Raw genomic sequence first — 24,392 nt, 5'->3', positions numbered from 1 at the left:
AACATAACAAAAAAGTGTGAAAGAACTGAAAATATGTCATATTTTAGGTTCTTCAAAGTAGCCACCTTTTGCTTTGATTACTGCTTTGCACACTCTTGGCATTCTCTTGATGAGCTTCAAGAGGTAGTCACCTGAAATGGTCTTCCAACAGTCTTGAAGGAGTTCCCAGAGATGCTTAGCACTTGTTGGCCTTTTTGCCTTCACTCTACGGTCCAGCTCACCCCAAACCATCTCGATTGGGCTCAGGTCTGGTGATTGTGGTGGCCAGGTCATCTGGCGCAGCACCCCATCACTCTCCTTCATGGTCAAATAGCCCTTACACAGCCTGGAGGTGTGTTTGGGGTCATTGTGCTGTTGAAAAATAAATGATGGTCCAACTAAACGCAAACCGGATGGAATAGCATGCCGCTGCAAGATGCTGTGGTAGCCATGCTGGTTCAGTATGCCTTCCATTTTGAATACATCCCCAACAGTGTCACCTGCAAAGCACCCCCACACCATCACACCTCCTCCTCCATGCTTCACGGTGGGAACCAGGCATGTAGAGTCCATCCGTTCACCTTTTCTGCGTCGCACAAAGACACGGTGGTTGGAACCAAAGATCTCAAATTTGGACTCATCAGACAAGAAGAACAGATTTCCACTGGTCTAATGTCCATTCCTTGTGTTCTTTAGCCCAAACAAGTCTCTTCTGCTTGTTGCCTGTCCTTAGCAGTGGTTTCCTAGCAGATATTATACCATGAAGGCCTGATTCACACAGTCTCCTCTTAACAGTTGTTCTAGAGATGTGTCTGCTGCTAGAACTCTGTGTGGCATTGACCTGGTCTCTAATCTGAGCTGCTGTTAACTTGCGATTTCTGAGGCTGGTGACTTGGATGAACTTATCCTCTGCAGCAGAGGTGACTCTTGGTCTTCCTTTCCTGGTGCGGTCTGCATGTGAGCCAGTTTCTTTGTAGCGCTTGATGGTTTTTGTGACTGCGCTTGGGGACACTTTCAAAGTTTTCCCAATTTTTCGGACTGACTGACCTTAATTTCTTAAAGTAATGATGGCCACTCATTTTTCTTTACTTAGCTGCTTTTTTCTTGCCATAATACAAATTCTAACAGTCTATTCAGTAGGACTATCAGCTGTGTATCCACCTGACTTCTCCACAACGCAACTGATGGTCCCAACCCCATTTATAAGGCAAGAAATTCCACTTTTTAAACCTGACAGGGCACACCTGTGAAGTGAAAACCATTTCAGGTGACTACCTCTTGAAGCTCATCAAGAGAATGCCAAGAGTGTGCAAAGCAGTAATCAAAGCAAAAGGTGGCTACTTTGAAGAACCTAGACTATGACATATTTTCAGTTGTTTCACACTTTTTTGTTATGTATATAATTCCACATGTGTTAATTCATAGTTTTGATGCCTTCAGTGTGAATCTACAATTTTCATAGTCATGAAAATAAAGAAAACTCTTTGAATGAGAAGGTGTGTCCAAACTTTTGGTCTGTACTGTATATATATATATATATATATATACAGTACAGACCAAAAGTTTGGACACACCTTCTCATTCAAAGAGTTTTCTTTATTTTCAAGACTATGAAAATTGTAGATTCACACTTAAGGCATCAAAACTATGAATTAACACATGTGGAATTATATACATAACAAACAAGTGTGAAACAACTGAAAATATGTCATATTCTAGGTTCTTCAAAGTAGCCACCCTTTGCTTTGATTACTGCTTTGCTCACTCTTGGCATTCTCTTGATGAGCTTCAAGAGGTAGTCACCTGAAATGGTTTTCACTTCACAGGTGTGCCCTGTCAGGTTTTATAAGTGGGATTTCTTGCCTTATAAATGGGGTTGGGACCATCAGTTGCGTTGAGGAGAAGTCAGGTGGATACACAGCTGATAGTCCTACTGAATAGACTGTTAGAATTTGTATTATGGCAAGAAAAAAGCAGCTAAGTAAAGAAAAACTAGTGGCCATCATTACTTTAAGAAATGAAGGTCAGTCAGTCAGCCGAAAAATTGGGAAAACTTTGAAAGTAAGGGCTATTTGACCATGAAGGAGAGTGATGGGGTGCTGCGCCAGATGACCTGGCCTCCACAGTCACCGGACCTGAACCCAATCGAGATGGTTTGGGGTGAGTTGGACCACAGAGTGAAGGCAAAAGGGCCAACAAGTGCTAAGCATCTCTGGGAACTCCTTCAAGACTGTTGGAAAACCATTTCAGGGGACTACCTCTTGAAGCTCATCAAGAGAATGCCAAGAGTGTGCAACGCAGTAATCAAAGCAAAAGGTGGCTACTTTGAACAACCTAGAATATGACATATTTTCAGTTGTTTCACACTTGTTTGTTATGTATATAATTCCACATGTGTTAATTCATAGTTTTGATGCCTTCATAGTCATGAAAATAAAGAAAACTCTTTGAATGAGAAGAGGTGTGTCCAAACTTTTGGTCTGTACTGTATATATATATATATATTTGCCGCTCAGTGGTGCAGTCATCTTTAGTAAGGCTTTTGTGGGGTGTTTTAATTTACTTTTTATTTATTTGATCTAACAGTATGTCAAGCAAAGAAGTGCCAGGCCCTGCACAGGGAAGTGGCAGAGGCCTAAATGTTTCTGGCGAAGGCAGAAGTCTCAGTAAGGGACTGTGGCAGCAGGGGGTCACTTGAAAGGCCTGAGCTCCCAGTCTCAGCTAATGGTCGTTTCATGACCAGCAACCCAGCGGTTCTTGAGTGGTTGACTCGATCTTCGATGTCGTCGCAAGTGACATCAGCCACCCCCAGCCAAGAGTCAGTGGGTTTGTCAGACACAGCCATTAGTTGGCATGGCCCTGGAGCAGGCCCTGTGCCCTCACCTGTCCTCAACCTGCCTCTGTCCTCTTCTGTTCCCATAGCCACAGAAATATTGTAGGCTGTCGGCTCAGCTCCACTATACAGCAAAGAAGAGGTACTAGAGGACAGTCAGCAGCTACTGCCCAGCCAAGATCTGGAGGAGACATCCGCCGCTTTCTCCCCATGGCGAGCAAGTAGTGATGAGGAGAGTGGCGTGGGAGCTGGTGTTGCAAGCGGTCAGGCTCCTGAGCTAGAGAACGTTGAGGAGGACATCAGTGACGTGCAGACAGTACTCAATAATGATGATGCAGCTGATTGCACTTGGGAGCCGCGTGACGAAAGGGGCTTCATCATCATTAGGAGAAGAGGGTGGCAGCTTGCCCGTAAGCCAGCGGAGGAGCCAGCAAGTCGCAAGCTTGGCTGGGAATCAGCAGTGTGGCAGCTGTGGGAGGTCGGGAGCAAAACGTGCCAGGGGTAGACCACTTACTTTGTGGGGGCCTAACCTGCCCGGGAAGTGGCTTTGTAGAGGTTCAAGTCGGCAGCGGCAGTAGCATTCAGTCAGTGTGTAGTGTTGGTGGTAAAATCACCTACTCGGCGGTGTGGCAGTTTTTTCTTAAGCCACTGGAGGAGGTGAACATGGCCATATGTAGAATCTGTGGGCAGAAGGTGAAGCGTGGCACTACGGCCCTGCATCAACATATGCAGCGTCGCCATACAGTGGCCTAGGAGAACCGAGGCTCCGATGTGGTGGTCCAGCCTGCTGCGGCAACCACTGCATCACCCAGTGGCATGCATTCAGTTTCAGGCAGTTTATGATCCGCCACCTCAGCTGAAGGGAGCTGTCTGTCATTCCCATCATCTAATGGTCCCGATGCTCCTGATCCTCCTCCTCCTCATCACTCATTCCATCAGCAATCGATCACCAAAGCGATTTCCAAGAGATAGCAGTATGTGTGCACTCATCCAATGGCACAGAACCTAAATGTGCTCCTGTCCAAGTGTCACAGTGGGGAGTGGGGGAAACCCCCCCACCATATAATGGTAACTGTTACTAGGCCAGACTACAGAGAAGGGAGCAGGCCACAACCTACAGCCGCCCTAATCCTGACCCTGATCTCCTGACCGCATGAGGAACCCTGAAGGTGGGAGGGCTCATGCACTGGAACCTGGATCCTGCTGACCCTGACAGTCCTTGGCAAAGGGGTCAGGAATAGGAGACAACCGATTCCTCAGGGACTCAGATCAACCGGAGTCTCCAGCTGCCTATTAACAGGTGGAAAGGAAAAGACCATATGCAGCAACTGGATCGGCAGGTAAGAACCCCTGAAAACTCACTTACCTGCCGCTGCCACCACGACTGGAACCCGTGCATAAGTACAGATGCCCGCACAGCAAATAGGACACCGTACAAACAACACAACACACAGGAATTTAGCATACCTGATACTGCCTGGGCCCCCTACAATACGGTGCATGGCAGCCCCAGGCAGGGCCGTATTTGCCACAGGGAAAAAGGGGCAGCTGCCCCGGGCCCAGTTGCTCCTGGGAGCCCAAGGGAGCTCCGTTTCCAGACTCCCATTCACTATGCAGTCTTCAGAACAACTTACAAGCAAGCGCGTCGGCGCCGTCACGTGGTAAAGGGGGTGTGACTCAACGCAGCCTGGTTAGTGGCGCCGCAGCGGAGCAGCAAGCAGCAGGGACTAAGTCTCCGCCTCCGGAGCTAAAGGGATTGGGTGTTGAGTCACGGACTCACGTGACCACCAGTGACTCACTCACCTTACACAGCCAGACCTGCCACTGCCGCGCCAGGAGGAGGAGGTAGGTAGAGGCTAGAGCTGCACGCATATTGACTTTATTTATATTAGAAATTTAGACCGGTCAGTCGGTCAGGTCACCAAATTATTAATTAACCCCATTCATAAATTAGTGGGGGATTATTATAGAGACGGCCCCAGGAGACATAAGTGGTTGGGTTCTCTTTGCCTGTTGCTGAACTGTGGCCTGGAGTTAGCTTCAATCAGCTATCTGCACATAGACCTAGAGTCTTGGTCTATGTGCAGATATCTGATTGGAGCTGACTTAGTGACTTCTTTTTTTCTCTTTGGACATAAATGGTTAAACTATATTCCTTAGTAAAAATGACCATTCCACACCACACCATGAGGGCCCCCCTGAGCAAAGGGTGACACCAGCCATAGCAACGCCACTGCCTCTATCTGTAAGTCGCTGGAGTGCACGGCAGGCTCGCTTTTCTGAAGGAAGTGGAACTGTGAACTGTCTGAACTCTGAATGGCTGTACAGTCAGTAGTGGCATGTGACACATGTGGTGGTGGAGGGCGTGATTGCATGCTAGGGTGTGTGAAGGCGGGATCCAGGGGGCCCAAGTAAATTCTTGCCCAAGGTCCAATCAATATTAAAGACGGCCCTGGCCCCAGGCAGCACTGCATCCAGACATATGATTAACCCCTCCGGGAAACCAGCCCCCTTTCGGAGGTATCAACCATGTATAGCATACAAGCAGGGACCAACACCAACAACAACCCAGACATGTAACAACCAACAAAATGCTACACACACACACAGAACATAAACCCACAGCACACATAGAACAAGTGAGGGTAAAGGTACAATGAGGGTACAAAAGGTAGGACAATTTATGTTCCATAAGGTGTCCCTCAAGGACTGGGCTGGAACACCCAGGCCATTCCGCAAAGCTCCAACACCAAAGAAAGCTGTAGTACAACTGCACCCAGCCAGCAAGCCACAGGTATATATCAAGCTTGCGGCCACGCCCAGGAAACACCTTAATCCCCACTAGCCAGAAGATTAACCCCTTGCTCACCAAACAGCAGGGAGGCACACCTTAAAGGGGAAGTGCACGTGCAAACCCCAAACTACACGTTGCCCCTGGCAACCAGTCTGCAGGGCAACCGCGTTACGGTCAAACACAAATATGACCGTGACACCAAGTTGCTGGTGCTACAGTCCCTCCCTTTCCAAGTGGTGGACTCTGCACCTTTCAGAGAACTGATGGCTTGTCCCAAGCCGAGATGGAGAGTCCCAAGCTGTCATTTATTTGCCAAAAATGCAGTATCAGTTCGGCACAAATATGTAGAATAGAAGGTGGGCCAGTCCTTGAGCTCGCCGGTGTCTGCCAAAGTGCATGGCAGTGCTTACGTGTGGAGCTGTAACTGCGGTCAGGGACAATACATGTCCTTTACGACCCACTGGGTGAATGTGGTTCCTGCATAGCCACACCAGAAACTTATGACACCGCTTCTGCCTCAATGCTGTCACACCGTTGGTCCTGCAACAATGTCCACTTCTGCCTCCTCATCCTCCACCGTGTCCTCAGCCTCCACTGCAGGGACAATACACAGTGCCCCTCCAGCATACCACATGTGCAGGGCACAGCGGTGTCATGTTGTTCTGCACCTCGATTGCTCCACAGACAGGATCCGTTTTTTGGGGTTATTGTTCTGGGCAAAATAATCAGTGACATCAACACAAACTTACTGCTGACACCCTCTCCACTCTGTCAGGGGGGCTTTACTTGTATAAGCGTTTAATAGAACAGGTTCTGTAGACATCTATGTGCAATCAGCTGATGATGGTGTAAAAGTAGTGCTCTTCTTCTTGGCGCTAACATTGACCTGTAATGGTACTTTCACACTTGCAGCAGAGGATTCCGGCAGGCAGTTCCTTCGCCGAAAACTGCCTGCCGGATCCATCGAAACGCATGCAAACTGATGGCATATGTCATGCAGATCAGGATCCTGATGACAAATGCATTGAAATACCGGATCCGTCTCTCCTGTGTCATTTGGAAAAACAGATCCGGCATTTATATTTTTCATGCCGAATCCATTTTGCCGAAACACTCGGGGCCGATCCGGGGCCGGCATTAATGCATGCCAAAGAAAAAAAATGCAAGTGTTCTGAAATTTTGGACGGAGATAAAACCGCAGCATGCTGCGTTATTATCTTCATCCTGAAAAGTAAAAAAGACTGAACTGAAGATATGAAGACTGAAGATATGAAGACTACAGTCCTGACCTCAGTATCTGAGGAAAGGGATTTAGGAGTAATTATTTCAGAAGACTTAAAGGTGGGAAGACAATGTAATAAAGCAGCACGAAATGCAAGCAGAATGCTTGGATGTATAGGGAGAGGTATAAGCAGTAGAAAGAGTGAAGTGCTTATGCCGCTGTACAGATCACTAGTGAGACCTCACTTGGAGTATTGTGCGCAGTACTGGAGGCCATATCTCCAGAAGGATATAGATACTCTAGAGAGAGTTCAGAGAAGAGCTACTAAACTAGTACATGGATTGCAGGATAAAACTTACCAGGAAAGGTTAAAAGACCTTAATATGTATAGCTTGGAAGAAAGAAGAGACAGAGGGGATATGATAGAAACTTTTAAATACATAAAGGGAATCAACTCGGTAAAGGAGGAGAGCATATTTAAAAGAAGAAAAACTACCACAAGAGGACACAGTTTTAAATTAGAGGGGCAAAGGTTTAAAGGTAATATAAGGAAGTATTACTTTACTGAGAGAGTAGTGGATGCATGGAATAGCCTTCCTGCAGAAGTGGTAGCTGCAAATACAGTGAAGGAGTTTAAGCATGCATGGGATAGGCATAAGGCCATCCTTCATATAAGATAGGGCCGGGGCTATTCATAGGATTCAGATATATTGGGCAGACTAGATGGGCCAAATGGTTCTTATCTGCCGACACATTCTATGTTTCTATGTTTCTATATCCTGATGCATCCTGAACGGATTGCTCTCCATTCAGAATGCATTAGGATAAAACTGAACAGTTATTTTCCGGTATTGAGCCCCTGTGACGGAACTCAATGCCAGAAAAGAATAACGCTAGTGTGAAAGTACCCTAAGGCTGAGTTCATACGTTAGTTATCTGGTCAGTTTTGGCCCCCGTGACTGCCCAAATAAGTGAAGTGTGCAGTGATTCTAAGAGCGACGCCTGTCATCTGCATGTCAAAGCAGACCCCCTATGCGTGTTACTGTAAGGCACATTAGTAAGGGCCTTGTATTAAATTTTTCTACATGATAAATGCCATTTGCTGATGTGACACAACTCCTTTAATAAAGCATATCATTGAGTATTATTGTCATATTATTGTTTGTAGGATTCTGCATAAATGTGAAAAAAATCTCTAAATGAAATTGGAACATAGTAAATAATGGCTGCAGTTTTATGGCTCAATACAACTTAGGCTACTTTCACACTTGCGTTCAGAGCGGATCCGTCTGAGACGGATCCGCTCATATAATGCAGACGATGGATCCGTTCAGAACGGATCGGTCTGCATTATATTGTAAAAAAAATTCTAAGTGTGAAAGTAGCCCCAGACGGATCCGTCCAGACTTTACATTGAAAGTCAATAGGGGGGCGGATCCGTTTGAAAATTGCACCATATTGTATCACCTTCAAACGGATCCGCTCCCATTGACTTCCATTGTAAGTCTGGACATTTCCGTTTGCCTCCGCACGGCCAGGCGGACACCCAAACACTACAAGCAGCGTTCAGGTGTCCGCCTGCTGAGCGGAGCCCAAACACTGCCAGACTAATGCATTCTGAGCGGATCCGCATCCACTCAGAATGCATTAGGGCTGGACGGATGCGTTCGGGGCCACTTGTGAGAGCCTTTAAACGGAACTCACCAGCGGAGCCCCGAACGCAAATGTGAAAGTAGCCTTACTGTTTGCACAGACCAGTAATACTGCTTTTTGCCCTTCCTTTAATATGAAAACTGACATTAAGGCAATTTTAGTATTTGAAACTAAAATTTGTTTTTTTTTTAAATATAGTTCCTAAAGGATTTAGCCAAGAACTTCAGTATTATACAATGAAAGGTTTTCGTGTTATTGGCCTTGCCTACAAAACTTTAGATCAGAAGATTGCAGCAGATGGCAACTTTATTAGGTATGGTATACCAAGATGTCATACTATCTGGTCTCAATGGGTTTTCTAGGAGTTCAATGTTGAAGACCTATCCTCAGGATAGGTCATGAATATCTGATTGGTGGTGGCCTGGCTCCCAGAACCCCTGCCGATTACCTGCTTGAAAAGGCTACAGTACTCTGGTGAAATCCATGGACTCTTCCTGGGCCAGGGACATCGTGTTCATTCGTCATTGGTCTATTTGCAGCTCATTCCCATTAAATGCTTTGATGATATGCTCACCGGAGTCGTACCCCAACCAGATATTGATGACATAATGAAGATAGGCCATTAATATTGAACTCCCAGAAAGTACCTTTACTATAAAGACTGTGCTGTCCATTGTAGACCAAGAAAAAAAAAGTGTCAGACATACAGTAATGCTTGAAAGTTTGTGAACCCTTCAGAATATTCTAGATTTCTGCATAAAAGTGACTTAAAACATTCTCTTGAGATTCAGCTCACAGACAGATATCTTGATATTTTCCTTTAAAATTTGGTGATATATTTCAGAATTTATTGTTCTATCAATGATGGCAAGCCACCCTAGACCAGATACAGCAGAACAGGAATGAACTGTGATACTAACACCACCATGTTTTACAGATGTAATGATGTGGTGGAGTGCTGGAATGCAGTGTTTTCCTTTCACTAAACATAATACTTCTCATTTAAACCAATAAGTTCTATTTTGGAATCAAACAAGAAGATATTAACTCACTGCTGTGCTGCCTCAACTATTGGTCGTATTACTCTTATGATCACCTGAGTATACACGGCATACTAAATCGTCCATGTATAACACTGTTGTAGCTGCTGGGCTATTTATTAGTAACCTGCCCGTTAACCTGCTCATTACTAAAAAAATTGTTATATCAGCGCTGGTGATATAACCATTAGAGTCGTTTCGTGGTTAACTTTGCGCGTTTGCGGTTCGCAGAACATGTGAACATATGGCAATATCCTCTGGCGTCATATTCTTTTGCATTGCGCCGAACTTTGACCCATGACACATCCATCAGGTGGACAGAATAATCAATTGAGACATTTCAGCACATGGACACACCCCCACCCTATCAAAGTACCCGTTCTGGCAGCCATTTTGCATTCTGTGTTTTGCCAGTGTAGGAAGAAGTTGCTTTGTGGAGCAGGGACAGACTGTTAGGGACACCAAACGCTAGCTAATAGGGCCACAAAAGTCCTTTTAAGGACTAGTATAGGTGTGCTATCGATAGGTGTGATATACTGAGTGGTGTGATATACTTATAATATATTTTCTAACATGCCTAAATTTTGGGGCCTGTACTGGCCTACAGTAAAAAAAATGTATCCAGTGACCGCCTAATGTACCTCTAGCCATATAATCACACGTTCTTTTCTGTCAGGTGAATGCCTAATTTTTGGGGCCTATACTGGCCTAAAGTAAAAAAAAAATATCCAGTGACCACCTAATATATCTCCAGCCACATCATCACAAGTTCTTTTCTGTCAGGTGAATGCCTAATTTCTGGGGCCTGTACTCCAGCGGCCTACAGTAAAATTTGTATCCATTGACCGCCTAATGTACCTCCAGCCACAACATCACAAGTGCTTTTCTGTCAGGTGAATGCCTAATTTTTGGGGCCTGTACTCCCGTGGCCTAAAATAAAAATGTTCTAGGCTCCAGCGGGGCACATTTTTGAGAGTTTCCCTTTAAGATGCATAAAAATGGCCCCTCATTAAAATACATATTTTTTGTGGGAATTTTTGCCAATGATCCCCCTCTGGTATGTCAATGTCCATGCTGTGGGACTATTTGTGCACTTCTAGTAAGTATTTGGTGGCTGAAAATGTGACCTGAAGGTATTTTCAGGTTCACCTGCCATTTAAGTCAATAGTGCGCGTCGCGAATGCACAGTTCGCGAATATTTGATCAGGAATGCATGTTTGCAAGGTTCGTCCATCACTAATAACCATTTTTTTAAGTTCTATTTTGTTCTCATTCATCCACAAAACATTGTTCCAATAGCCTTCTGGCTTGTTCACATGATCTGCAGATGGGTGATTATGTTCTTTTTGAAGAGAAGAAGCTTTTCCCTTGCAATCCTGCCATGCATACCATTGATATTTAGTGTCTTCCTGATGGTGGACTTTGTTGCTTTGTTCCTTGGTTCCTTTGTGGTCTTGTAGACTATTACACACTCTGCTCCATGATTTTTGATGGAGGACCACTCCTTGGGAGGGTAATAATGGTTTTGAATTTCCTCCATATGTACACAATTGTCTGACTGTGGATTGGTGGTGTCCAAACTCTTAAGAGATGGTTTAGAAACCTTTTCCAGCCTGATGAAATTCACCAACTTTTTTCTGAGGTCCTCAGGCATCTTTTTTTCATGCCATTATACACTTCCACAAACAAGTGTTGTGAAGGTCAGACTTGATCCCTTTTTAAGTATATCAGGTCGCCCTCTTACCCCTGATTGTCATCTCACTGATTTAAAACACCTGACTCTAGTTTTACGTTCAAATTATCTTCTAATCCTAACGATTCACTTTATTTATTTTTTGTCACATACAGATGTGATATTGGATCAATTCCCTCAATAAATAAATTCTAAGTCTAATATCTTCAACTCATTTGTTTGATTTGGTTATCTTTATCTACTCTTAGGACTTCCTTTAAAATCTGTTGTATTTTTAGCTAAAATTTATGAAGATACGGTATATAAAATTCAGGGGGGTTTACACATTTTCAAGCACCATTGTAGTTATATGTAAAGATGTATTATGGAGATAATTTGAATAATGTCCTACATTAAAATAACTTAAAATGCCCAGAATATATACTTTAAATATGTTAAGCTGATGATTATTAATCTGTATACTTAAGTAACAGACACATTGGTTAGGATATAATTGAGTCATTTAAGGATAATCAAACAATTGTAATTTACAGGGAGGATATTGAATCAGATCTGGAATTCCTTGGCTTGCTTATATTAGAAAACCGACTGAAACCAGAAACAAAACCTGTTTTGCAAGAGTTGAGCGCTGCCAATATCAGGACAGTCATGATTACAGGTAATCCTGTGTTCCAGCATCCTGGGAATGTTCTTTAAAAATAACAGGTCTTCATTATATTATCTAATATAAATTCAGTAATCCAATGTACAAATACCAAATATCTTAGTTTTGTTTTAAAGTGTAGGACAAATGAAGAAACTAAAGTCCGTATAATTTACCGAAATAAATCAATTTGTATGAATAGTTTCCCTTATCTCAAGTGTCATAAAAATTTACCAGTGGCAAATATATGTACAAACTACAGTATATTTTGTTCAAATGTGACTCTCCATGCCATTGGTACTCCAGCCAGAGTTGGGAGGCACTAATACCTATATATTGTTACCAAACCAATGTTACTCGGGTTCAAATGGGTAACATTTTATAAGTCTACTTATTTAAATCAAAATTAAAGCTAAACCCAGCTTCCAGAAATGTTCCAACAGCCTTATTTAAATGTTTTTCAAATGTAGCAGGCACTCCTCATCTGGATATATAGGTAATCAATAATAATATTATTTTTTATCACAACAACAATGGCTTAAAATAACAGTTTAAAGAATAAAATAATTAAAATATAAAAACAAGCAATGTGTACAATTGGTGGTTATTAATAGCAGCAAAATTGATGACAGCGGTTATTTATAGCAGCAATATTGTGAAAGGATTAGTTGTTAGTAGCAGCAAATGTCATTAATACTTGTAGTTATCAATGACAATGGTAGGAGCAATATTGAGGTAGTAGTTGTTAGTTGAGGCAGTTTAATAAGTGTTAGTGACAATAATTGTCAATGGCAACGGTCATCCATAACAGTCCATGAATGGTTAATAGCATCCACCAGTTTTAAGATACTCTGTCCCCCTCACTTTAAGGGCATGGATGCTGGTGATCACAGTGATTTTATTACAATGTCTGTTTTAGCATATATCAATAATATAAAGTTCAGTCTGTTATTGGTTGAACTTCTGATGTTGGTCAGGAGTTTAATTTACAGAGGCATCCGTGTCTGGTATATTGGTGAGAAATATTTACTTCTCACAGTTTTTCTTGTTCTGCAAATCTGTAGTATTGTACTGATTAGAGCGGCGTCCCACTCAATATACAGTGCACTCACCCTCCTTGACCATGCCACCGTTGAGGTTCACCTGTGTGCTCGAGATCGTTTCTGTCGAAACTAGGCGTCTCACGTGATGGCTGTGAGTCCAGTTTTGTAATCTTGCGAGATTTGGAAGGGCTGCTTGAAATGGCGAAAATTCGATTTGTATTCGATTTTGCCAAAGGTATTCAAAAACTTGTAATCACTTGCCAGTAGTGTCTGGAAGATTTATAATCGCTTATTCGCGATATATTAGGTGGGTATTTTCAGAATTCTGAAAATACCCACCTAATATATCGTGAATAAGCCATCACTCACAGCCATCACGCGAGACGCCGAGTTACGACAGAAACAAGCTCAAGGACACAGGTGAACATCAAACGGAAGGCGGCAGCTGGGGCACCGTGGTCAAGGAGGGTGAGTGCACTGTATATTGAGTGGGAAAAACAGTGAGAAATAAATATTTCTCACCAATATACCAGACACGGATGCCTCTGTAAATTAAACTCTTGACCAACATCAGAAGTTCAACCAATAACAGACTGAACTTTATATTATTGATATATGCTAAAACAGACATTGTAATAAAATCACTGTGATCACCAGCATCCATGCCCTTAAAGTGAGGGGGACAGAGTATCTTAAAACCGGTGGAATACTATTAACCATTAATGGACTGTTATGGATGACCGTTGCCATTGACAATTATTGTCACTAACAATTATTAAACTGCCTCAACTAAAAACTACTACCTCAATATTGCTCCTACCATTTTCATCAATAACTACAAGTATTAATGACATTTGCTGCCACTAACAACTAATCCTTTTACAATATTGCTGCTATAAATAACCGCTGTCATCAATTTTGCTGTTATCAATTTTGCTGCTATTAATAACCACCAATTGTACACATTGTTTTTATATTTTAATTATTTTATTGTTTAAACAGTTATTTTAAGCCATTGTTGTTGTGATAATAAATAATAATATTATTGATTACCTATATATCCAGATGAGGAGTGCCTGCTACATTTGAAAAACATATTACACTAATCTGTGATTGGGTGAAATCACTATTCAAGCAAGAGCACCCATCCTTTGATATCAGGAAAGTGAGCCGCTATATATTCTTTTAATCATTATTTAAATGTTATTTTAATTTTTAAGTTGCTATATTATTGCATGCTGGCCATGCAAATTAATGTAATGCATGCATGGCCTGGGTCCACAGCAGTTGATCTCTGCCCTGGCTTATAGAGGTAGGGTGACTTCCATATTCTTTATAAGATGCTTAAAGAGGTTGTTCGGGCTTTTAATATTGCTGACTTATCCTCAGGATAGATCATCAATATCAGATTGGAGGGGGTCTGACACCCAGCACCCCTGCCCATCAGCTGTACGAGGGGACAGCGCACGCAGTGTGCATGTGCCATCTCCATTCTCTCTTCCTGCTCACCGCTGCTGTCTATGGCAAAGCAACAGTGAACAGGAAGAGAGAAAGGAGATGGCACGTATGCACCGTCACATCATACAGCTGATCGACGAGGGTGATAGGTGTCTGATCCCTGCCGATCTGAGATTGATGACCTACTACAGATCAGTTCATATTTGGCATAAAAATATATAAAATAAAAGTTATTATTGAGATTTTCTTGAGTTCACAATCCAGTTTTACTTTTACAGGGGACAACTTACAAACAGCCATAACAGTAGCAAGAACATCCGGCTTAATTCCAGCAAACAGCAATGTAATTCTTGTAGAAGCTGAAGAACCAAGTGGAGTGAGTTCAGCAAAGATTTCCTGGCATCCAGTAGAAGGACTTGATGAAAGTTCAGAGGATATGACAGTAAGTTGTTTTTACTTTGCACTTTACGATTTGTTTGTTTCTGTAGCTTCACTGTAAATATTTTTTATATATTGAATGAAATATTTTACAACTTTATATTATTATATATTCACGTTACAGGTGTCTGTTAACATTGACATTGAAGGTAGAACAATTTTAGAGGAGGCCCAGGGGAACTATCACTTTGCTATGAGTGGAAAGACTTATCAAGTTGTTTTACATCACTTCCAGAGTTTAATGCCAAAAGTAAGAAGGTTTCGGATATAATATTTGAAGTATAGTAGATTTTGATCAAACACTTGTTTTGTTAAAATAAAATTTAATTTTTTTTACCAAATATCTTATTAATGAAATCAGTGAAATAATTTTCATTTTACTAATTGTGACTTCAACCTCTGATAACTTGACATAGCATAAGATGATATTTTTTTCATTTGCACAGTATGTCTCTAAACACTATATAAAAAATCCGGCAATTATCCTTTAACAAGTTAATAAATGCAGGGTGGGGAACTAGTCAATCTAAAGGCAAATAAAATTTTAATGTTTGGTGCTGTGACTCCATGTTAAAGAACCACTCCCACATAAATTTTTATTGTGTGGGTTATAAAGATACATAATGTAAATTGTATTAAAGGGAATCTTTTTACCGGTGGATGTAGTTGTGAGTTATCTTATTTGTTCTGCCTTTGGTCCCAGGATAAGCTGGCCATGGTTGATGTCTACTATCTATCTCTATCCCCAAGAGGTGTGATCCTGTGCTCTGTGCATGCTCAGAAACAAATTTGCCTAGCACCAACAGAGGTTTGCTCTGCTTTTTATTGCACATGGTTGTCCATATCCAAGGCTTCCATATGCTCCACTGACCTATATGGAACCCATAGCAATGAATATGTGAAGCAAAGTGATTTAAACAATAGGTCATTTTCTGATGATATATTTCCTTATAGATTTTAATACAATGTGCACGTGTTTTATTGCAGCTTCTGGTGAATGGAGCCATCTTTGCAAGAATGTCGCCAGGACAAAAATCCAGTCTGATCGAGGAATTCCAAAAACTAGAGTATGTTTCCTACAGTCTTAAATACAACTGCCTTATCCATATAAACCATAGTACTAAATAACATTTTAAACATACAGGTCCTTCTAAAAAAATTAGCATATTGTGATAAAGTTCATTATTTTCTGTAATGTACTGATAAACATTAGACTTTCATATATTTTAGATTCATTACACACCAACTGAAGTAGTTCAAGCCTTTTATTGTTTTAATATTGATGATTTTGGCATACAGCTCATGAAAACCCAAAGTTCATATCTAAAAAAATTAGCATATTTCATCCGACCAATAAAAGAAAAGTGTTTTTAATACAAAAAAAGTCAACCTTCAAATAATGATGTTCAGTTATGCACTCAATACTTGGTCGGGAATCCTTTTGCAGAAATCACTGCTTCAATGCTGCGTGGCATGGAGGCAATCAGCCTGTGACACTGCTGAGGTGTTAGGGAGGCCCAGGATGCTTCGATAGCGGCCTTAAGCTCATCCAGAGTGTTGGGTCTTGCGTCTCTCAACTTTCTCTTCCCAATATCCCACAGATTCTCTATGGGGTTCAGGTAAGGAGAGTTGGCAGGCCAATTGAGCACAGTAATACCATGGTCAGTGAACCATTTACCAGTGGTTTTGGCACTGTGAGCAGGTGCCAGGTCGTGCTGAAAAATTAAATCTTCATCTCCATAAAGCTTTTCAGCAGATGGAAGCATGAAGTGCTCCAAAATCTCCTGATAGCTAGCTGCATTGACCCTGCCCTTGATAAAACACAGTGGACCAACACCAGCAGCTGACATGGCACCCCAGACCATCACTGACTGTGGGTACTTGACACTGGACTTCAGGCATTTTGGCATTTCCCTCTCCCCAGTCTTCCTCCAGACTCTGGCACCTTGATTTCCGAATGACATGCAACAGTCCAGTGCTGCTTCTCTGTAGCCCAGGTCAGGCGCTTCTGCCGCTGTTTCTGGTTCAAAAGTGGCTTGACCTGGGGAATGCGGCACCTGTAGCCCATTTCCTGCACACGCCTGTACACGGTGGCTCTGGATGTTTCTACTCCAGACTCAGTCCACTGCTTCCGCAGGTCCCCCAAGGTCTGGAATCGGTCCTTCTCCACAATCTTCCACAGGGTCCGGTCACCTCTTCTCGTTGTGCAGCGTTTTCTGCCACACTTTTTCCTTCCCACAGACTTCCCACTGAGGTGCCTTGATAAAGCACTCTGGGAACAGCCTATTCGTTCAGAAATTTCTTTCTGTGTCTTACCCTCTTGCTTGAGGGTGTCAATGATGGCCTTCTGGACAGCAGTCAGGTCGGCAGTCTTACCCATGATTGCGGTTTTGAGTAATGAACCAGGCTGGGAGTTTTTAAAAGCCTCAGGAATCTTTTGCAGGTGTTTAGAGTTAATTACTTGATTCAGATGATTAGGTTAATAGCTTGTTTAGAGAACCTTTTCATGATATGCTAATTTTTTTAGATAGGAATTTTGGGTTTTCATGATCTGTATGCCAAAATCATCAATATTAAAACAATAAAAGGCTTGAACTACTTCAGTTGGTGTGTAATGAATCTAAAATATATGAAAGTCTAATGTTTATCAGTACATTACAGAAAATAATGAACTTTATCACAATATGCTAATTTTTTGAGAAGGACCTGTACATTTTTGAAAATTAACCCCTTATCGATATGCATTATATATGTACAATGCAAGTTGTCTCTTTAAAGTGGAGTGGGAGCCATAGCCACCAGTACCTGCTGTGTAAAACAAATTTGAGAGGGCTCTGTCTGGGAGAGCTATGCTCCCAGGGCCCCGAACGGCTCCCCTGCACAATGATTGAGAGAGACATTCGGTTCCTATGGCAGCCTTGCGCCCTTTGAGGGTTCCAAAGCCTGTCACAGCAATGTTCCTATGGAACCTCCATATTAAAAAATATTAAAATATTAAAAATGAAAATAAAAGAATAAAGATCATAGGTAGTGTTGAGCGAATGAAAGTTCAAAATAGTGCACTTCGATCTGAATTTCAGGAAATATTCAATTTATTAATGTTTCTGTGAGATGCTGCGATCAGCGTTGAACGTGGCATCTGAGGGGTTCAATGACGGGTGGTGGGGGACAATTGCCATTCCCCATCATTGCACCTGCTACATACAATGGAATGGGATTTGTGATGAAGTAATTTGTAACAAATCAAATTTCTTTGTAAACTTTGGCAGACAAATTGAATTTTTAATAACTTTGCTCATCACACATTTATAGCATGGTGAACGCTATAATGGGAAAAAAATTGCCCAATTCACCATTTTTTTGTAACTTGATCTCCCAAGATATAGAATGAGCTCTCAAACAGCTCTGCAGGCTTAAATTAAACACTGTGGGTTTTAGAATATAGTGATGGAAAGAAAAAAAATTAGTTTTTATCTTTGTTAATTATTAAAATAGAAGAAACATGATAAGTGTGGTATCACTGTAATCATACTGACCAGAATAATGAAGGTAAGAGTTTTACTGCATAGGGAAGGGCATAAAAAGGAAACCCATTTTGAATGGAATTGCAGTTTTTTTTTTTTTTCGAATTCCACCCCATCTTCCTAGTAAATCAGTATAGCATGGTGCAATTAGAAAGTACAACTTGTCCTGCAAAAAACAATTATACAACTATGTGAATGGAAAACTAAAAAGGAAAAGTTATGGCTTCTGGAAGGCAGGGAGTAAAAAACTAAAACTGAACATTTCTCAGTCTTTAAGGGGTTAATATAAGACTTCTGTTTAGTGAACTTACTTATATAAATAAGGGTTCCACAGTGTTAGTTTGCTAGGTGTATATATTGTGCTGGTATTTACAGTATAAGTATCAATAAGCTACAGTATGTGATTAGTCTGAGCTAATGCACTTAAAGCGACCCTCCAGTTCCAGAAAAAAAATCACATTATCTGTGGAATAAACAGAATAGTTATATGTGACCTCTTTCATTTTTCAGCTGCAGATTCAAAGATTTACTGCATCCTTTTTGGCAAACTGCTTTATCAATTAACAAAACTGACCCAGCAATTTGCTAAGGAGACCTGTCACTTGTTCATGTTGCCCTTACCCTGGGTTCACACCTGAGCGTTCTGAAAGGAGTGCTCTGTATGCGCGATTGTACTGGCGTTTACAATCGCGCATACAGAGACAGGCGTGCACACATTGTCGCGCGTTCCCGAATATCTATGTACGGGAACGCGCGACAAAACACCCCAAAAAAGCTCAAGAACTTGTTTGAGCGTCGGGCGTGTTACAGCGCGGTCGTACGTGCTGTAAAACATCCAGGTGAGAACCATTCCCATAGGGAAGCATTGGTTTCTCCTTGTTGAGCGTTTTACAGCGCGTAGGAACGCGCTGTAAAACTGCTCAGGTGTGAACCCAGGGTTAGTTAGGACACCATAAAAATGGTGACAGATTCCCTTCAAAGTGACCATCTGAATGACATTAAAAAAAAAATTCACATCAACTGGGGAACAGAGAGAGCTCTAATTTGGTGCCCTCCTATCTATCTTTTCAGCATATCCACCAATTTCTAGATTTCTCTTCTGCCATTCAATATGACCACACTGCTTCTTAGACTACCTGATGGACATTGTGCATTTTATAGTCCAAGATCCTTCCTGCTTTTCCAGCCCTGCTCTTCGATTGGCCGACACTTTTCATATGAACAGTTATGGCCAATTGGAGATCAGCAGGAAGTATCCTGGTCTACCACATACACAGTGTAGTCTATGAAGCAGTGTGGCCACGTTGGATGGCAGAAGAGAAATCCAGGAAATGGTGGATATATAGCTGAAAAGATGGAAAGAAGAGAACCAAATAAGAGCTCTGTTTGTTTCCCAGTTGATTTGATATATTTTTTTTTTTATCCAGATGGTCACTTTAAAGGGAATCTGTGCTGTCACCAGATTTATGGTGTCCTAACTAAGGGCAATATAAACAAGTGACAAGTAGCAAAATGCTGGGTCACTTTCGTTAATTGATGAAGTGATTTTGCCAAAATCTTTTATTGAATAGCTCCAGCACATGCCGATGAGTCCTGAAGATGGATGATCTCTTGGCTTTCCCCAGACACCTGCTGCTGATTCAGTTAAAAAGCCGTGAGCTCATGAATATGGGTAGTCATTGGCATGTGCTGGAGATGTTAGGATAAAAAATTGAGGGCAGCAGAAAATTGGTGTCAGATTCCCTTTAACCTCTTCACCACCGTTACGTACTTGTGTCTCACAGTGGCTGAAGGAATGTATGGAGCGGAATGGTATGCTGAGCCCACTCCATACACTGTGGGGGGGGGGGGGGGGGGCGGCTGTATAATACAGAAAATCCTGATGTTACCGTTTCCTCCTCCCTGTACCGATGGATTTACATACAGGGCGGGAAATCAGAACGGGGGGTCCAACAGGGGAACGTAGAAGCCCATCAGAAAAAAAAAAGTGATATCACATGTCACCCTACACTGCCAAGTACTTATATGGTAATGTCAGGACTGGTGGAAGGTCCTCTTTAAGCTCATGTATATAGTATACATACAGGAATTCCATTAATGTATATTTATAAATGCGAACAATTAAAAAAAACACTTTGTAAATGCAATTTTTGTGTTGAATTCAGCAAACTCTAACTCATTCTAACCTAAATGTAAATTACATTTCTTATGACTATATGTGACTATATGGAAAGAACTTTACTATAGGGGGGGTGTTCACTCTGCCCTGCTTATGCATGAGGTACAGATTCAGTGTAAAGCAAGGATCAGAAAACTCCAGCACTCCAGGTGTTCTAAAACTACAACTCCCAGAATCCTCCGTTCACTTCAATAGGTATAGGAACAGCCAAGCAAGTGTGCATGCTGGGAGTTGTAGTTTCACAGCAGCTGGAGTGCCGAAGGATGCTGACCCCTGGTGTATAGCACATGAGGACAGAACAGCAGTCTGAGCCCTTAATGAGTCAGCAGATGGATTTCAGGCTAGCGCAGACTCCCAGTGAAAATCTAGCCCAGCTGAACGCACTGATCACAGTTCCTTGATATAGGAGAGATGCAGAGCATGGCGGCCTACGCATCTAAACTTTAAGCTTTTAAAGAGTTATTGTACTTTCACACAATTACATTTAATTTAATAGATAATGGTGTAAATAGCAAATTTTGAAATCATTTCATTTAAAAAAATCTGCCTGCATCCACCAGAAATAAAAAGCTGTAAAGGCATGGCCACTAGGGGTCTCACTTGCACCTACACTGATTTGCAGTCCACTGCCTGTTGTCAATAAATCTGTCCCTAGTAATAAAGACACAGAAGACGGCTCAAAATAAGTGATGTGCAGCATGGTATACACTAATTTTGTTTTTCCTTCAATAGTTACTATGTGTGCATGTGTGGTGATGGAGCCAACGATTGTGGCGTAAGTAAAATTAATATTTTTCCTGATTATTAGTGTAAAAGGAGTGCTATACTCAGCAGGCCGATGGAGAGTTAACGGGGCCTTAGTCATACATGTACACTACCCCTCCATTTACATAGGGGTATCTCCATTCTCATGATGGGTTCCAGTGTTCGGATTCCCAGTGCTCATACATTTATTACAAGCATCTCATCTGAGCTTACGTACATGGTTGTTGCTGCAGTTTTGCTGTTATGATCTAATGAGAACACAGCACTTTTCCTAGCATGCACTGTTTGAAACTGATGTCACTGGGTGAACAATATAGGGATTTTCTAAAACCAATGTTAATAACAAATTTCCCTGGCATACAATGCACGATAAATATTAAAGAGTTAAAAATTCTAGTGCACCTTTTTGGGGACTTCTATGCGCCAGAAAATGATCTGGTGTAGAATTCAGCTGTAATATGTAAAAGGCGCAAATTTTGGCACAAAATGGCACTTGCACTTAAATTTTAAACTTTTGTTTGCCAGAAAACTGGCATTCAAGAATGATACAATCCCCCATAATGTCCTGAAACTCACTGTAACATATTGTATGATTTTTTTTTAACATCCTGTCTACCGCATTAAAACCGCAAAATAATAAAGCTTTTAAACAGCATATAATTATTTCTTCCTAGGCGCTAAAAGTGGCCCATGCTGGTATATCTCTTTCTGAGCAAGAAGCATCTGTTGCCTCTCCATTCACATCACATACTCCTAACATAGGATGTATTCCACAATTGATCAAGTAGGTCAAAGCTTCATTTTATGTTTTAAATAATATGGCAGAGTAATAAGCTAACAAAACTGTACTGTTCCTTTATTACCTTCACTCTATCTATCTATCTATCTATCTATCTATATCAGATTATTTACTAATTTCACAAAATTGCTTTGTGCTCAGGCTCAAAATGTACCAGAGCAGATAGGCTTGGTTGCTTCTAGATCTGTGCAAACAATGCCTTTATGGCAGTTTTTCCCTTACATGGCCAACACACAAAACCACAGCCGTGTGCAATATCTGCAGGGTTAAAATAAGCCATGGGCATTCAAAACAAACATAGGTACCAGGGCTCTATTCCAGCACATGAGGCAGCGTCACCGGATCCTGTGGAAAAATAGAACAGGCCAGTATTCTCAGTCAAAACAAATCTGTCCTCCTTCTCCAGGTCTTCTCTATAAAGTTCGGATCCAAGTTTTAAAATGGTTTTTCAGCTTAAAAATCAAATACCGAAGTTATTCACCAAAGTCTTGTGAGACTTCAGGAAAAACTCACTTCGCCTGATCAGAGTCTACACATTATAATGCTGTATCGAGACGAATCTCCATACAGCATTAAACCGAAGTTTTGAGCGAAGCGACTTTGGATCTAGGATCTGAAGCTTGCTTTGCTCATCCCTAATAATGACAGCTGTAGTCTTGCTCTCAATCAATATGATGATTACTGGATAGCCATGCTTTCAGAATTTTGCTATCAGAGCAAAATGAGGGAATGTTTTTCTGTTGTCGAAAGGGCGGCAAAATTCATTTTTTACCAGGATACATTGTATACACAGTTTGTTGCAAGTTTTGGCGAGCAGACACCTGCCATCCACACGTCTGAGCCCCCTCTCCATCCCCCGCAAAATAACCAACCTCCCTCCTTCTCCATTACAACAAGCAACTGAATCCGCAGGAACCAGTTCACTAACACTAGGGTGGAGAAATGTTTTTCATGTGCTGCACCAGGCTGATTCAAATCAGCAAATGGAGATGTACTATCTGAGCACTCAGGTTCATTTCTACCTTGATTCTGGCCTTTGTTCAGCACATACCATGTTCCCAGACCTCTGACCCCATTGACTTCTGGGCAGCTAGCTTAGAACAGTGTCTGGAACTGGCCCAGTATGCTATGCTCTCTCTGCACTGTCTTGTTCAGCCTCCAGTGTAATTTCAGAGAGGGTTTTCAGTGAGGCATCCTGACACCAAGACGGACAAAGTTGTTCTCCAACAGTGTAGAAAACACCACTTTTGTCAAAATGAACGAGGCATAGATTTGTGAAGATTCTTTTACACACCTCCAGCTGAGGCTGATAAATGGATCCATCCTTGCTAACACTACCCTATCATGCCACTGCTAGTGTTGCCCTACCATAATGTTCTGCAATGTATGGCTGTTGCTGTCTGCCTGCATACCATCATATTTCATACCATATGGCTGCTGCCATTGCAACCGCTAAAAGAGATAATTTTTTGTGGCTAGTTCAGAACAAGCCACTGTTTCTTCTGACAATTAACACTTGTGTGTGTATAAATACGAGCAGGCATCCTGCCTATGTTAAGGCATAATTTTTGGATGTTTAGTCCCAACAAGCCACTTTATTTTACGATAACACCATGTGTGTTTAAACACCATCTGCCACAGATAAGGGACAATTTTCGGAACATTTTTAATATGAAAAAGTATAAAATATGCAGCCGTGAAGTGTATTTTTAACAAAACTCTTTGTTAACATCATCAACCATGTGTTTAACTACCTGTATATACACTCACCTAAAGAATTATTAGGAACACCTGTTCAATTTCTCATTAATGCGATTATCTAGTCAACCAATCCCATGGCAGTTGCTTCAATGCATGTAGGGTTGTGGTCCTGGTCAAGAAAATCTCCTGAACTCCAAACTGAATGTCAGAATGGGAAAGAAAGTTGTTTTAAGCAATTTTGAGCATGGCATGGTTGTTGGTGCCAGACGGGCCGGTCTTAGTATTTCACAATCTGCTCAGTTACTGGGATTTTCACGCACAACCATTTCTATGGTTTACAAAGAATGGTGTGAAAAGGGAAAAACATCCAGTATGTGGCAGTCCTGTGGGCGAAAATGCCTTGTTGATGCTAGAGGTCAGAGGAGAATGGGCCGACTGATTCAAGCTGATAGAAGAGAAACATTGACTGAAATAACCACTCATTACAACCGAGGTATGCAGCAAAGCATTTGTGAAGCCACAACACGCACAACCTTGAGGTGGATGGTTTACAACAGCAGGAGACTCCACCGGGTACCACTCATCTCCACTACAAATAGGAAAAAGAGGTACAATGTGCACGAGCTCA

General features: G+C 41.8%; 1 protein-coding gene across 1 annotated transcript in view; it reads left to right on the top strand.

The window, feature by feature from the left end:
- LOC122934715 (probable cation-transporting ATPase 13A4) overlaps positions 1-24,392 on the top strand; it is a 102,647-nt gene that overhangs the window by 38,232 nt on the left and 40,023 nt on the right. Inside the window, exons 17-23 of the mRNA XM_044290377.1 lie at positions 8,680-8,794; positions 11,748-11,872; positions 14,637-14,800; positions 14,921-15,046; positions 15,784-15,863; positions 21,232-21,274; positions 21,939-22,048. Of these exons, the coding sequence (XP_044146312.1) occupies positions 8,680-8,794; positions 11,748-11,872; positions 14,637-14,800; positions 14,921-15,046; positions 15,784-15,863; positions 21,232-21,274; positions 21,939-22,048 (763 nt within the window). The remainder of the gene's footprint in view (positions 1-8,679; positions 8,795-11,747; positions 11,873-14,636; positions 14,801-14,920; positions 15,047-15,783; positions 15,864-21,231; positions 21,275-21,938; positions 22,049-24,392) is intronic.

This window comes from Bufo gargarizans, chromosome 4 (assembly GCF_014858855.1).
Source record: "Bufo gargarizans isolate SCDJY-AF-19 chromosome 4, ASM1485885v1, whole genome shotgun sequence".
Classification (NCBI taxonomy): domain Eukaryota; kingdom Metazoa; phylum Chordata; class Amphibia; order Anura; family Bufonidae; genus Bufo; species Bufo gargarizans.
Note: the sequence above shows the minus strand (reverse complement) of the source record. Positions and strands in the feature narration are given on the sequence as shown.